The sequence below is a fragment of the Kryptolebias marmoratus genome, linkage group LG13 (genome assembly GCF_001649575.2).
Source record: "Kryptolebias marmoratus isolate JLee-2015 linkage group LG13, ASM164957v2, whole genome shotgun sequence".
Lineage (NCBI taxonomy): Eukaryota > Metazoa > Chordata > Actinopteri > Cyprinodontiformes > Rivulidae > Kryptolebias > Kryptolebias marmoratus.
The window spans coordinates 5,671,402-5,687,147 of record NC_051442.1 but is presented as its reverse complement, the minus strand read 5'-3'; the positions used below and the strand labels follow the sequence as shown (position 1 = coordinate 5,687,147).

At 39.3% G+C, this 15,746-nt stretch overlaps 1 protein-coding gene across 2 annotated transcripts in view; it reads left to right on the top strand.

Moving 5' to 3' along the window:
- jade2 (jade family PHD finger 2) overlaps nt 1-15,746 on the top strand; it is a 169,229-nt gene that overhangs the window by 94,867 nt on the left and 58,616 nt on the right. For both annotated transcript variants that reach the window (XM_025006726.2, XM_017419881.3), the window contains exons 5-7: nt 6,130-6,284; nt 10,668-10,879; nt 13,669-13,836. In XM_025006726.2, the coding sequence (XP_024862494.1) occupies nt 6,130-6,284; nt 10,668-10,879; nt 13,669-13,836 (535 nt within the window). The remainder of the gene's footprint in view (nt 1-6,129; nt 6,285-10,667; nt 10,880-13,668; nt 13,837-15,746) is intronic.

Genomic DNA, 15,746 nt, shown 5'->3' with positions numbered 1-15,746 from the left:
GAGAGCCACACGTTGTGTAGTTCCTCCTGAATATTTCATGGCGCACAAAACCTAAAGATCAAAGCTGAAAGAGCGGCCCTGTTGTTATGACTCCGAGGGGGGGGGGGGGTGTCTTTAAAATACCCTTGTTCTTCTTTTTATTATACCCTGCTGAATGTAAACACCAGTGGTTAATTTTATTATTCTTCTCATCTGTCCAAGGGGAATCTGTAGGTCAAAACGTAAAGAAAATTCCTAAAATTTTCAAGTTTTCAAAAATAAACTTCTGCTTTAATTAAGATATTTACTCCTTATGTTTTATGATACAACCTTGTTGATCATTGTCAGGATTTTGAAGGCATTGTATATTAAATGCTATTGGATAAGAAAAGAAGGAAAATGGCAGGCAAGATCAAAAATTTAAAAAAGGTCATCTTATATTGAGAAGAGACAGCCGTAACCGTTTTGGTCAAACCTCTAAAATAACTGTCTGTACAATCTGATGCAGTTCTGTAAGAAGTCAGCTCGGAGAACGACTCTTAGCCCTTCAAACTTTAGGTCAGTGTCTGTAAAGTTGACAGAGTTATTGGTGTTTTTGTGTTGGCTGATGACGGTTTGCTGTAAATGAAATTTACTCCAAACGTTAATTAGATGTTAATGCACATCCAGTGATTAATTTCGGCAAGATTAATTAAAATCCATCCAGGGGTTCAGGGCCAACACTGCGGACAAACTAACTCACACAGACACGGGTAAAAACACTACATAATAAATTAAATTCAATCTGAACATAGACTTTAAATACGAACATGTTTCTCTTTCTAAAATCCACCCCAATCTTCTGCAGTCTTCTTCCTGAAAACAAAACTGTTTCATGAATCTAAATCCTCCTGTGCAGTCTGAAAACTCATTATTCTCCGGTTTGCCACAGAAACAGAAAATCTTCCTGTGACTGCAGAGAGCTGTAATGGTCTCTGGTTCTGATGGATGACTCCTGGTTTTCTCTCCGCCTGGGTTGTTATGATGAAAGTGGACGATGTGTTTACCTTCGTTATGCAACGCGGTCGAGCGTCTGACTGCAGGACACCTGATACTGATCGGCAGAGGAGCACATCGTGCTCACAAACCATCGACTCACTTCCTGTTTGATACGGTGACTTGACATTATTACCAGGAAGTGGTTTCATTTTTTTTTTTTTTTTTAGAATTTGTTTATCAGCCTTTATCTGACAGCAAAGTTCTGATTCAAACATATTCTCAGTCAATCTTTGAAAACACTTCTTTTTTTATCTTAGATCCTTTTATCTCATGTAAAGACGTAAAACGGTCGAGGTTCACAAACCGATTATTTTTTCCTCTGTCTTTAAGCAGCGTTTCTGTTAACTTGCTGTTTCGTTTTTGCCTTCTTTATTTCAGTTTTTCTCTTTTTACTTTTGGTTTAAAGCCAAACAAACATTATTCAAGCCCTGCAAAAAAAACCTAAACTACACGCAGATTTAACAGAAACATTGTTCGGCTGCAGGCTACACCTGAACGACTCATAAACTCACGCAGAGATCTTTTTAGCCGCCTTGTAGATGAAATCTGAGATGTATCTGAATAATTAAGTTGCATGAAATTCATAAAAAATGCATGCTTTATTTTCAAACAAGGCTGCTCTCCTTATTGTTTGTCAGAAGAAGAGAAGTCTGTTATTTCTTTTCAAGCTTTGAAGCTTAAATTCCACTTTCTATTAGTCCCACAAGGCAGATTATTAGAGATTTTTAAAAATGTTTTGATGTGAAGAATTTGATATCGTTGTGTGGGGCTGAAGCTTCGAAACTATGGATGCAAGAATGTCGTCTGAACGGAACAAATTTAGTTCTTCACTCATTTTTTAAAAATAATTTTGCTTTAAAACATGCAAAATGTCCAATTTTTTGCTAACAAATGTAATTTGTCTTGTGTTGTATTTCTCTCATCTTAGCGTCAAGGCAGTAACAGATCCTTTTATTCAAAATGAAACACTTTCAGTTACTTTAAAAAACAAAAAGTGTATTATTTTCACCCTTTTTCTTTAACATAAATGTTTATAAAGCAGACAGTACATATTATAAACACTAAAACACTGTGGATATGGATGGTAACTTCTCAAAATCCCTGTAACTTGTTCTTTTTATACCGTTTGCTCTAAAGACAAAAGGGTGATAATGTTTTTGCCCGTGTGTTCATATATTTGTTTGTCTGTCATTCATGCAAAATGGCTCCTGAACCCCTGGAGAGATTTTAAGGAAACTTGAAGGAAGTAATCATTGGATTCGCAGCAACAAACGACTCATTTTTGGAGTCAGTCAGATTTTAGATGCTCGCTGCAGGTCGTCAACGTCGGCGAACACAAAAATGTCTGTAACTTTACAGCTGTTGAGCTACGATTTGGTGTGGTAGTAGCTGAGAGTCATGGCCAACTTTTACTCTGAGTGATCTGTTTTTAAAGCTTTGTCACTAACTATTGGTGTCAACTGTGAGCCGACACAAAAATGGCTATAACTTGGTCTGATTTACAAATACTGAGCTAAAGTTTGATGTGGTAGTAGCTGAGAGTTGTTAACAAAACACAGTCAGAGCGCTAACACATCTCATATTGTATGAGATTGTTTATAGATTATTTTAAAGGTGTGACTAATAAAATGGCTACAACATTAGACAATTTGGAGTGAAAGGCGGCGGGCGATAAGCATTTCTTCAAGGAATCCCTTTAATTGTATTTATTGGTGCTAGAAAGGCTTCATTTGTTTGAAGGTTTTTTTTAAATTTATTTTGGGGATTTAAGAGCTTTAACTGTTTCAAAGTGAAAATTAAAAAATAAATCTTCGTGCCGTGCTGGGAGCAAACAAAATAGCGAAACAAAAACTGCGGTCAGTTTGTGAGCTTTGCGTCAGGTACGCCTCCACGATTCGAGCTCCTAGTGGGAATCTGTGACAACATGGAGGGGTGTCTGTTTCCACCGTTTTTGTTTTGAAAGACAAAACCTGCGGAACGACACCGTTAATAATGCAGCAGCACAACACAGCCGTGTAAGGAAACACTTGTTGCTCAGCAGAACCAGTCGTCTCCGTGTTCCCAGCAGGAAACCCGTTCTCCCTCATGGTATAAAACGTCTGCGTCGTCCGCCACCGTTTGACTGGCCGGGCCGGTTTTTCTAGTATCGCGTATCATCCTGATATCACGCCAGAATCGGCATCAATTTTCTGCCTTTTTGTCGTCACGTTAAAAAATACTCCCGAGCTCGGCGTTCATTAATCGTTGCACATTAGCTCACTGATTCTGTAGTTATGGTCAAAATTGGCCATTTGCAGACAAAAATGGATCAGATCTGTGCTTTTTCTATTAGATTACCAGATGCTGTATCTGCGGGCGAGATGCTGTTGATCACTGATGGACAATTACTGGGATGGCGACATCGATTTGAGCTGGAAATGGAAGAATCCCGGTGTAGCTGAGGGCATCTGCAAAAAAAAAGCATAAAAGTGCAAGAAAAATGGCAGCATTCTGCGTCTGTTTGTGTGGACATTTGTAGGGAAACGTCTTCTCTAATAGAGCCACATGCACATCCTTTTTATTCTGATGTTTCTTGTTTTTCCTGCCTGCCTTTCATGGTGGCAGGCAGTAATGTCGTTGTGTTTGGGCACATGTTTTAGCAAAATATCTCATGAATCACTCCTTCAATTTTAAAGAAACTCTTAAAGTTATCATTGTGTGCACGGCTACAACTGATGAACTTTTGAAGTCAACTATATTCAGGATGATCTGAATATAAATCTTAAAAAAAACACAAAAATGGCTACTGTTCTGTCGGTTTTACAGATATTGAGCTAAAGTTTGGTGTGGTAGTAGCTAAGTCTTATATTTTGAGTGCTACCAGGTTGTGCAGGATCTTTGTTTATAATTTTGGAGTTAACTATGTCTGTTAGCAAAATATCTCACAAACAACTGGACGGATTGTAATGAACATTTCAGGAAATAATCACTGGGTGCACCTCTACAGCTGATTAGGTTTTGGAGCCAACCCAATTCAAAATGGCCACTACAGGCAACTGACCTTATAAAACACAAAAATGGCTATATTTCAGTCATTTTTAACAGAAATTGTGCTAACAATTGGTGTGGCTGCAGCTGAGAGTGATTCTCAGCACATACTCCAAGTGCTACTCAATGTGCAAGATTAAAACCTCTGTCTGTTAGCAAAATATCTCACGAACCACTGGTCGGATTTAAGTGAAACTCTCAAAGTAATCTTTGGATGTATTTTTCTACACCTGAATAACTTTTGGAGTCAGTGAAACTCGAGGTGGCTGCCACAGCTGATCATTTTAGCAAACACAGAAACGGCTTTAATGCAGCCAGTTTTACAGATATTGAGCTGAAGTTTGATGTGGTGGTAGCTGAGCGTCATCCTCAACACATACTCTGAGGGTGACCTCTGATCCAAACGGCTACAGCTCATCTCTCAATATAAGCTGATTTTACTCTAAAACTCTGGAATGAAAAGCGGCGGGTGACGTGCATTCCTTCAAGGCGTGCTAGGTCTTTAAGTATTTCCTGTTTTTTGTCTCCTGGCACCACATGTGAAGAGTCATTCTCGTGAAGACGAACTGTGTGAGCTGTTTTTCTGCTGGTGGTGATGATGAGAATGAAGATGATCTGTGCCGCCTGATGGGAGGCTGACGGCAGCGATGATGGCGAGCGGGACAATAATGAGCCGTTTGAGGACGGCAGCTAAACCGGGGGGGGGGCTGGAGCTGGAGGTGGTTTGCGGCCGCGATCGCTGACACGCTTCACCTTTTCAATCAAAAGGTCACGACTCGTGTGACACAAGCGGGTGTGGTTGTGTAACGATGTAAAGCGCAGAGGAGTTTCGGACACACTCTGGGCGTGGCGTTTCAGCGCGCTGTCTGCACGTGTCAGTTAGTTCTTTGGATGTGTTAAGATGGCCCGTTTGGGTGCATCCATGAGCATGTCTCATTCTTTGCTGGGTCCCAGTGGGCTGAAGAGCGTCTCTGACCTCATTTCCTGCTGTTGTTGTTGAAACATTTGGACCCCGAGGCTCCAGAGACTAGACACTGGCTGGAGGAGCTTCCTGTTTCTGCTCCCTGTCACCTTGTGGGTTTTTATTGTTTCTAAAGGCTTTTTTTTATATATATATATATCATGGGTCAAACACTCAGTTTCTCTGGACCATGAGGTCAGGATGTTTCTGTGGAGGACAGACCCACGAAAACAAATAGGTTTTAATGATTTCAGTCACAAAACATTCACAGTTTGTGTGCAAGCAGCTTTGTAGGACTGTAATATAAACACCTGTGGCAAAGGAAGGAAAACATGAACAAAATTAAACTGAGAAAACAAATGCAGAAAAGTAAGAGAAGGATAGGAAGAAGGAAATAAAAAGGGTAAAAGAAGGAAAGAAATTATGAGGGATCATGGGGAAATAAAAAGAAGGGAGGGACATGAGAAAGGAAAGAAGAGGAGAAAAGGAAGAAGTTAAAACTGGAAAAGAAAAAACGTGCAACACAACTTTAATCTGTGCAGTTTTAAATCAGTTTCATATTTTATGTCTGAATCAAGTTTCATTTCATCACGTAAACCTGTTTTTTTTTTTTTTTTTGCTGGAAACTCATAACCAGCACTTAATATATTTTCTCTAAATAAGTATGTTCCTATTTAAATGCCTTTTATGATTTAGCATTCAAACATTTTTTATTCCTTTTCATTAAAGCTGGAAATTAAGTTGATTTATTTTAAATTGAAAAATCTGATGCCTCTAAGATCAACATCCAGAGCTAAAAGAAATGTAATGAACGCAGTGACAACTTTAAAAAAAGTATACAGTTTGTCATTTTGTTCTCGTGTAATGTTACTTTCTTCCACTTTTAGTCGATTTAACTTTTTTTCCTGTTAATTGGGGTAAATTGTGTGATTGTGAGAGGAGCTTACAGTGAAAAATAATTAGAAATAATTTTTCTGCTTTCAAGAATAGTTATGTTCATTAAAATGCTTCATTATCTGTTAACTCATTATGACCTTATTTTAAAAAAAGCCAAATAAGCAACAAACATGGAAGGATACTTGTTGAATTTGCACGTCTTAATAATAGTCCTGTTGTCGTTTCAGGCTGCTGCCGGAGTCGACAGGTGGCGTGTCCGGCAGCAGGCAGGTGAAGGAGGGACAGGCTCCGCCCCCTCGCTCTCAGCTCTACAGCTGCTACGACCTGGACGACCTGGATGTTGCCTGGCTGCAGCTGGTCAATCAGGAGTTCAGACAGATGGGTGAGTTTTAGAAAATTAAAAAAAAACGTTGTGGGGCGATGAAGGACTGCAGCTTCTCGTCCTCCGCTGAAACGTCCCACTCCGAGAGCTGAATGTTCACGATTCTCCCGACATGTTGACCTGTGGTGAAATAAATCAGCCCAGTACGTTACAAGTAATACAGTTTAACGTCACTCCCATCGGCCTCTGCTTTGTGCTGTTTGAAATTATTCGAGCAAAGCGGCAAACAGATTATAATCTCGCTTTTTAACATTAAAATGACAGCAGCTTTGTTTAGAAAATGTTTATTTTCAATTATTTTTGTTTTTACGAACGCCTGCAGGTGCCGGGTCTCTGGATGTTCTGCTTTGGTTTGTTTTATTTCAGTGAGTTTTCCTCTTTAAAGTAAGTTCAGGTCTTTTGTCACGTTTGATTTTATGATTTATTCATTTTATTTTTGCAAGTGCAGGTGCCAGCAGCAGCTAGCTGTAGCACTTCCTGCAGAAATACCATTATATTTCTATTCAAACTAACCTTTTTCTGAATGAGACAAATAAAGTAAAAGAGTGATTCAGAGAATTCTTGCATCTTCACAACTGATTAGGTTTTTTTAAAATGTTGCTTACTTTTTTTAGATTATCCTTTTAAAAAGGAAAAATAAACAATGTCTTATTCAGAGAGCTGTCCTAATTGTATTAATAGTAAATTGTGTTTTAGTCCATGTAAGTGACCCAAGTTTTAAGGCAGAACAGTGGATTCTAAGACGATCATTAATGACAACCTTTACCTGTCAGTAGCTCAGTGCTGTGCTGTCTGATGGATTATTAAGAAAAAATACTTTCTTTTCCTCTAAATTACTTGTCAAAGCTTCCAGTCCAGCTTGTGTAGTGTTACAACCAGCAGCAGCAGGACTCAGAGCTACTTTTATTTAAGTGATTCACCCGAGAATCACTCTCAGCTACATAACATGAAGTGATTTATTGTTGCTCTCAGGACTCATCCAGGACTTTTCCAGGAATATTGTGAGGTGTTTGCTGCAGGTATTCGTTGTCTTTTACCACTAATATGACTAATTTACAGCTATAAAGCAGCTCTTATGTTTCATTAAAAACAGATGGAATTTTTACCCCCTTTTTTCCAATTTAAAATCAAAAACTCATTAAAACTTATAAACCGTCACATGCTGTCAATATGCTGTGTTTGACTTGAACTTTGCAGCGTTTTTGCCTCTTTTCCGACTCTTTATTCTTCCCATTCCTGTCATTTCTGCAGAGCCTCATCATCTTCCACAGTTTTCCGATTGGCTCCGTCTTTATATTTTTGCCACGGTGACAGCTGCTGACCCCGAGCTTCTCCCTCATCTCCGCCAGTTTTATTCAGTATCTGATCGGCCCCTTCGCAGATAAAACCGTAGTAATTGTGTTTATGAATCCCCGCAGGGCTTTCGGGCCTTATTTGTGGTACAGATCCTCCTTAAATCAAACGCACACACCGCTCTGCTTTTCCTGGAGCTGAAACGAGTCGTTTCTCATCGCCTTCGACAAAACACCAAACAAACAGAAGATCTGATCAGTTCTGCTGGATCAGGCTAAATACTTTCAATAGGATGAGTCTGTATTTTCTGTCTCAGTCTGCCACTTTTTCTGTGGACGGACGTAAAAGTGTTCTTTGAGAGCAGGTATGGTCGTTTACACACGTCTTTAATCGGAGCTAAAGACATGGGTTTTACTATTATTCAGCTTACAGGAAACTTGTTTTCTTGCAAGGAAAAAAAACAAACAACAGATTATTAAAGCTGCACAAAACCCTGGAAACAGTCTGTCAGTGGTATTAGAGATAATAGCTGGTATTAAACACAACAACATAATAAAGCATTAAGTAGATACATTTAAATAGAAATAGAGAAGAACAAAAAGAGCAGCCTTGTGGGGAAAAATAAGAATTAAAGGCCTTTAATGCCAGAGAATGCTGCCAGTCATCTTATAATTAAATAAATAAAAACATTAATCTCGTAATATTATGAAGTCTTACAAGGTGCTAAACCTCAGATAAATAAGAAGGGGATAAATATCTGCGACTATCACCAAATTTATCACAATATTTTCAAGTTTGTCTCATTTATGGCTACTGTTGTGTTGGCTAAGGTCAGTTAGCTGTGGCGGACATCTTGAAAAGGGTTGACCCTAAATGGTATTCAGATATAGACGTACATCCAGTGATTACTCTCTGAACGTTTCATTAAAAACCATCAAGTGGTTCATGAGATATTCTGTTAAGTGTTGATTGTAACAGTTCAGCAAAGCTGTCAGGATGACTTCCAGCTACTACCACCCCAAATTTTTGCACAATATTTGTAAAGTTACGGACATTTTTGTGGTTAATCCACACACACATACACACACTCGGTTATAATATATATGTGGTTTGGGTCATTTCCTTCCTTTCACCGTGTTTTCAGTTCACGATGTAAAGAAATGTCACTGCAGGTTAATATCTACCTATTTTCCCCTTTTCACAACAAACTCAGTTTTATCCTTTTAGCTTTTACTTCATGTCAGCATCTGCGCTGGAGTCCAGAGTCGGCCCTCGTGTGCGATTTGAAACCACATGCATCCCGTTCCATTAGTGAACCTGACGTGTTTTATTTATTTTTCCTGCGCGACGCTGCTCTGGAGTATGTGAAAGTTTAGCTCAGGTTGAACCCTGCCGGCTAAGAGAGGCTCAAGAAAGAGTAAATAAAGTTATTTATTTATTTTTGAGTGGAAAAGGATTGGATAATATAAATAATAGATGGAGACACAGGATGCTCAGTTCCACTTTAAAAAAACAACAAAAAAAAAAACAAAAGAAAACCTCCCAGCTGAGTCCAAATCCTTCACATAAATCAATAAACAATCCAGAGCTGCAGACTTTGTTTTATTGCTGCTCAGAGGAAAATAATGAGAATGGCGTGACACAAAATGTAAACTGATTACGTGCAAAAAAAATTATTAATGGGGAGAAAAAGGATCCACATAAATACTCCTTCTAAAAAAACAACAACTTTTTCTCCATGTTGTGTTTATCTTTAAAATCAGCCGGTGATGGAGGCTTAACCCATGATCTACTTGACTTTAAACCCTGAAATCTGTTTAGTTTCTGCCTTTTATGTAAAATCTGAAGCAAATTAAAATGTTGAAGTTGTGCCATCAAAGTCACTTGTGCAATCTGTTGCTGTTAGTTTGTCTGTTAGCAAAATATCTCACCGACCAGAGGGTAGATTTAAATGAAATGGACACAAAAAATGGCTGCAACTTTGTCAGTTTTATAGATATTAAGCTCAAATTTGTTGTGGTAGTAGCTGAGAGTCATCCCCAGCACATACTCTGATCACGCATCTTTCTTTAAAATTTTAATATTCAAGTTTTAAATTAGGTTTTTTATATGCATTTCTTCAAGGAGGGCTTTTTTAACAGTTAATTCCTTAAAAATCAACTATATAAGACAAAAAAAAAAACCATTTCACTTGTTTTTAAGCATAATTTCTTTATTAGGCGTACTGTCTCCTGGAGTTAGGGAAAGTAATATTTCACATCTGTGTGCCACCATCCTGGAAATCAGACTGTTTACTTTCCTCCTATCTCAGATCCCCTTTTATATTTTATGAGGTCGAAAGCTCACGTTTGCCAGTGAGATCATCAACTATTAACCAGCCTTAGAGCAAGGCACTACTTTGAGATGCAAATTGAGCAGGAATACAAATGCTAATGTCAACACGAGCTGGCGGGATGAACTGAGCTGTGGGCAAAAAAAAAAAAAAACGGCTTGATGGCAAAACTTGTTATTTTTGTCTGGATGATGAATGAGCTCGCCGAGCATTTCTGTACTTTAACTCCGAGTCTCACACGTGGCTGATTTCCAGCAGATTTCTCCTGAAGGCCCCCAGAAAAAACACAGAGTGACCTTGTGAGATAAACATGCGAGGGAAATCTGTGTGCGTTTCCAATTAAAGTGCGAGACGAAGTGTTTTCGCCAAGAATAACTTTGTAAATGTGTAAATTGTCTTGCTTCTTTCAACTTTCATACGAGCAGTTTCCTGTTGCTGTTATCCTTGCAGATAACACAAACCAAAAGGAAACTCTTGGTGTTGACACTGTAACTCTACCGCTTTGTTTAATTTCTCCCTTCTTGCCAGCGTTATTCCTGTAACTTCAGCTTTTATTTAAAATGGTTCTGATTAAGAAAAAAAGCAGTTTCTTGTTGGTATAAGATATAATGGAGTTAAGGCAGAATTACTAGTCGTTTACTTTAAGCACAAATCTCCCTTAAGTGGCTCAAACTGGTTTTGGTTGTGGGTCGTTGTGGGTCCTTCCTCGTTTTTCTCTGGTAAAAGCTCAACTTGTGCTTTTGTTTTCTCGCCGCCAGCCTTACCGGAGTTGGACGAGCTGACGATGGAGTGCGTTCTGGTGGAGCTGGAGAGCGTGTGCGAGGAGAAGATGCAGCAGGCCATCGAGACGGAGGAAGGCCTGGGCATCGAGTACGACGAGGACGTGGTGTGTGACGTCTGCCGCTCGCCAGAGGGAGAGGACGGCAACGAGATGGTCTTCTGTGACAAGTGCAACGTCTGCGTTCATCAGGTGAGCCACCCCGAAGACTCTCTCCTCCCTGCCTGGTCGAATGTTTGCGCGTGACTTTAAGGTATGCTGGTGTAGATTCTCAGTCATCCAGGCCATGGTAAATTCAAAAAAGTTTAAAAAACGAAAAACAACTGGACTTCTATTCTGTAGTTGAAGACGTATCGCTTCTTATCCGTGGAGCTTTCTCAATTCAGAAACAGAGAGTGTGGAGTTGAGCTTTTAAAGCTGAGATGTGATGTAAGCTGGATTGCTTGCAGATTGTTCTCGCTCTCCTAACAATAGAGGCTCGTTCAGGTCCTTGTTCGTCTGACTCACTGATGCCACTCTTGTCACATAAGGTTTAAGGTTTTACAGAACGACACGATGCCGAAAAGGCTGACGGAAATGTCAAGATCAAGGTGATTCAGAAACGCGGTTTAGCTGTTTTTCCGTCTAACTGATTCCTGCTTCACAAACGGCGCCTGCGACAGCCCAAGGCCTGGCTTTGCCGGGTTTGTTACACGGTGACAAGGTGTTAATTATTGTGTCAGCCCCCCGGGCACCGACACACCCTCAGCGTGATCAGACGGGCTCTGCTTACCTGCTGGCTGCTACAACACGGGATGGAAATCCCTTCCTGACAAATGTCATCTCAGGTTGTCAACAAAAAAAAAAAAAAAATTCCCAGACATGTGGAAACAAACGCTCAGAGCCTGAAGCCTCAGGAAGCAAATCCTGTCTGTCGTCAAAAGTTTTTTCATATTTGTTCTAATTATTCAACCAGAAACATAAAATAAACGATGTGGTTTTCATTACAATGAAACTCCACAAAAATGCAAATAATTAGGAGGATGAGCTCATCGAACGGATAAATAAACAAACAAAAAAGGAACATTAGATGTTCCAAACTCAACTGGAGTTCTTTATCGTTTCCCCAGTTTTGTGGTTTCTAGAGTTATTCCAGGTGTCACAGTCACAACAAGAAAAAAAATTAATAACCCCTGAAAGAAACTGTTCCTCTCTAAAGGATTAACGGATCTGAATGTGTTTGAGAAGTAAACAGACGCCTAAATTGATCTGTTTTGTTTCATTAGTAAAAGTCTTTCATTAATAAAGCACTGGTTTGGTTTCCACAAAGACAAATTATTTTGGTTCTGTTCGTCTGTCAGAGTCAATATTTTTGTTATTTCCTATTTTTCTGTCATTTTTTTATTCTTATTGCATGCGTTTGTTTTTTTGTTCCCATTAAAAATAAGCCCAGTTATGTTTGGGCTTTTTTTTTTTTGCACTCTTTTTTTTTTTTTTCATTATTATTTTTGCCTGCAAACAAAGCGAGTTATAATTTACCCTGACTTTTAGTAAATTAACTGTTAGATGAAACAAACTTCCAGAAAAGAGACTCTTAAAAGCAACCCGCTGTCCACATTTTGGGCCGCCTTTTTAAAAGCCCACAAAAATCTGTCCTTGAGATCACACCAGATCAGAAATAAAGATCCTATTATTTTGGATTTATAAACTTTTATGACGGCACCCGTGTGATTCGGCTGAAAGAGGACGGTGGGAGCGCTCACGATAAAATAACCTGCTGTTCTTTTCCAGCAGCAGGTGGCCTTTTTAAAAACATTTTCCTTACTTGCTGCTAAAATTCTGACAGAAACGAAAATCTTGGGCGAACAATCTTATGAAGGTTGAATTATTTAGAAGTCCTATCTGCGTCGACTGCTTTTAAGGTTCAGGAGCAGAAAAAAAAGCAGGAATAATTCGTCATGTGTCGCTTTGAATTTTGTAAATGTGCTCATCCTGCGCAAAAGAGGAAACAGAAAACAAGCTGTAATTTATTTTTTTAAAAGTTTCTGGTTAGGGCTGCAGCCACTAACTGTACGCTGTGTTATAAAGAAAAAAGGGAAGCTGCAAGGAAAACTGACAAACACGGCAGGGTGGACTTGTAGAGTTTCATACTTTACACTTTTTGCCCAAAATATAAAACATGTATTTTATCACTACATATATAAAACAGAGAAGAGAAAATAATTTACCAGTATGAAGCTATTTTTGTATGTATGAGTCCATACCTGCAGCAAGCTCTGGCAGGGATTTTAGGACATTTCTGAAAAGTTAAAGCCGGTTAGTGGTTTCTGCATGAGTGGGAAATCCCCTACTTCCGTACATGATGCAGTTCTTTCTGGAGTGTTTGTGTATTTCACATACGCACTATGCAAACAAATGAGCTACTTCAACGCTGCAAAAAATAGGAGCTGTTGTATTTTAAATATTGAAGGAAATCTTATATAAAACAGTGAGTTTGCTCCATATATTGCCTCTCAGAACAGGCTCATGTACGCACTCACAGCAATGGATTTGCTTCTCCTAAAGCAGGGGTGTCCAATACTGGTCCTGGAGGGCCGCCATCCTGCATGTTTTACTTGTTTCTCTGCTCCAACACACCTGATTTGAATCAATGGGTGATTAACAGGCTTCTTCAGAACATGAAGAGGTGATTTAACCACTGATTCAGGTGTGTTGGAGCAGGGAAACAAGGAAAACCTGCAGGATAGTGGCCCTCGAGGACCAGGATTGGGCACCCCTGATCTAAAGCATGTTTTGGTCTGCATGCAGTCGTCCACAGATGGATCTCCGTTACAGACTTAAGCAGCTAACGTGAAACTTTTACAACATAACCTACTTTGAGTTAGATATCAGCCACAAGAACAGCTTGTATTCACCTTTTGAGATGTTTTCTTGTATAAAGCATTTCCTCCCTGGCGTACGGCGATGAGCTCTTCAGTCGTCCTTTCTCTCCTCTCTCGCAGGCTTGTTACGGCATCCTGAAGGTGCCGCAGGGGAACTGGCTCTGTCGGACCTGCGCGCTGGGAGTTCAGCCAAAATGTCTGCTCTGTCCCAAGAGGGGGGGGGCCCTGAAGCCCACCCGCAGTGGAACCAAGTGGGTCCACGTCAGCTGTGCCTTATGGATCCCTGAGGTGAGACCCGAAGGGATGACGACGGGGGTTGAGGCGGTTAAGAAGTAAAGATGCACCGATTGCATTTGTTTGATTCCAGTTTCCAATTCCTTTTTTAAAGGTCTGACCTGCTGGTTTGGATTTTTTTTATTTAAAAAAAAAAGTCTAATGTCTAATTAAACTGAAAATAAGTCTGCGTTCTTAATAAATTGTTCACAGCGCAAAAATAACTTGGATTTTCTGCAAAACAGCACCAAGTTCCAGATATCTGTCACTGAAAATCTACAAATTATACCTTTAGTTTTACACTCAGATGTGTTTCAGATTGTTTAATCAATAATTTCTTTCTAAATATAAGCATGGAGAATTGTAACTTGATAATTATAGCAATGAATCAACTAAATCTTTGTGTATATTTCCTCTCCGGTTGCTAATTCCAGGCCTCACACAGTAAGAATATGTCACTTGTTTAAGAGGCAGCTGGTGTTTTAGAGGAAAACCTCAGCACGTGTTGTTGAGCTGTAAAATGAGCATCAAACAGACCTCAGTAGAAAACACATATTTTCTTTTAGGAGCCTCTTACACCTCTTCTGCTTATTCTTTTTTTTCTTTTAATTCCCACCAGGTATTGCAAACGGTTAAATTCGATGAGCTGTTTTCTCACCAGAACGTCCTGATCAAACGTTTCCACACCTGAAATTGCTGTTAACAGAGCAAATTAGCTGCTTAGTTCTGGTACGGGAAAGAAAAAAAAGAATCTTTGAGTGCTTATGATGCTTTTTATGGACTGCGGGTAAAAAAAAGAAGAAGAAATTTGAGTTTCAGATTGACTTGTCTCCAGTCAGGATAAAAATCGTCTGATTCCGTTCACTAACCGAGCAGCTGGTGCTCCTTTTATTAAGAAGTCGGTGTACAGAGTTTTAATGTTTCAGGTCGTTCTGTTATAAAAATAAAATCGGTGTCGTCATATAGATGCACATCAGTGGCATCAGAATGTGATGGTTTAACATTTTCATGTTTATGTTGCCCATCCCTAAACTGAGATTGGTATTTTGTCCGGTAATTATCCGATTTTTCTTCGAGTATTCGCTGTGGAATTGAATGTTGGCAGGAAAGAGAGCTCACCCACAACCATAGCTTCCACTTTTTATAATCCTTTCAAAATAAACTACAATGGCTGTGACGCTCTGAGCTGTTCCTCTTTTATTTCATTTCACGTTTTGAAGCGGTGTGGGTGGTAGGTTTTGTGTCGAGGAAAAAAAAGTTGCATCAATTCTTTGAATTCACCAGACTTTAAATATTTAAAAAATCGCTCCTCGTACCGATCTCAGTCCCAAACATGGGTTTGGACATAAATTGTGATTGATTATAAGACATTTTTAATCCTCTCCTTTAATTGTGACTCGTATATTACTCAGTGGTCGAAAGATTTTACAGTTTTTATGTCGGATCTTTTCATCGCAGCTCACAAACTGTTGCCTGCATGTTTAAGTGCTGATAATTTAAGGGTTAGAACATAATTTACCTCCTTCAAAGCTGGCATTTTCCTATAATATTCAACTGTCAAAATGAGCTGTAACGTCTTCATGCTTCATTTTAGAGTTTCTGTCAGCAGATTGCACCTTTTATTATGTTTATTAGAGATGACTCTTTTTCTTCAGTCAGTGTGGTGAGAATGGTTGTTCACAGCATCTCCCGACTCTTTCAGTTCACATTTTTGAGAAAAGAAAAAAATCGCACCTGTCACTTGTTTCTACCAAGGTTAGGGTAACAGTGGATGCTTTAATTCAGTGGCGGAGCTCCTTCACGCTGCAGAGCGTACATTTAGTGTAAAATGATTTGGGAGGAAGCTGTTTGTCAAGAGTTCAGCCAGGCAGCCGCTCGTTTCGACTTCTTGTGTCTTGATGATATCTTTTGGAGACGTCTGAAAG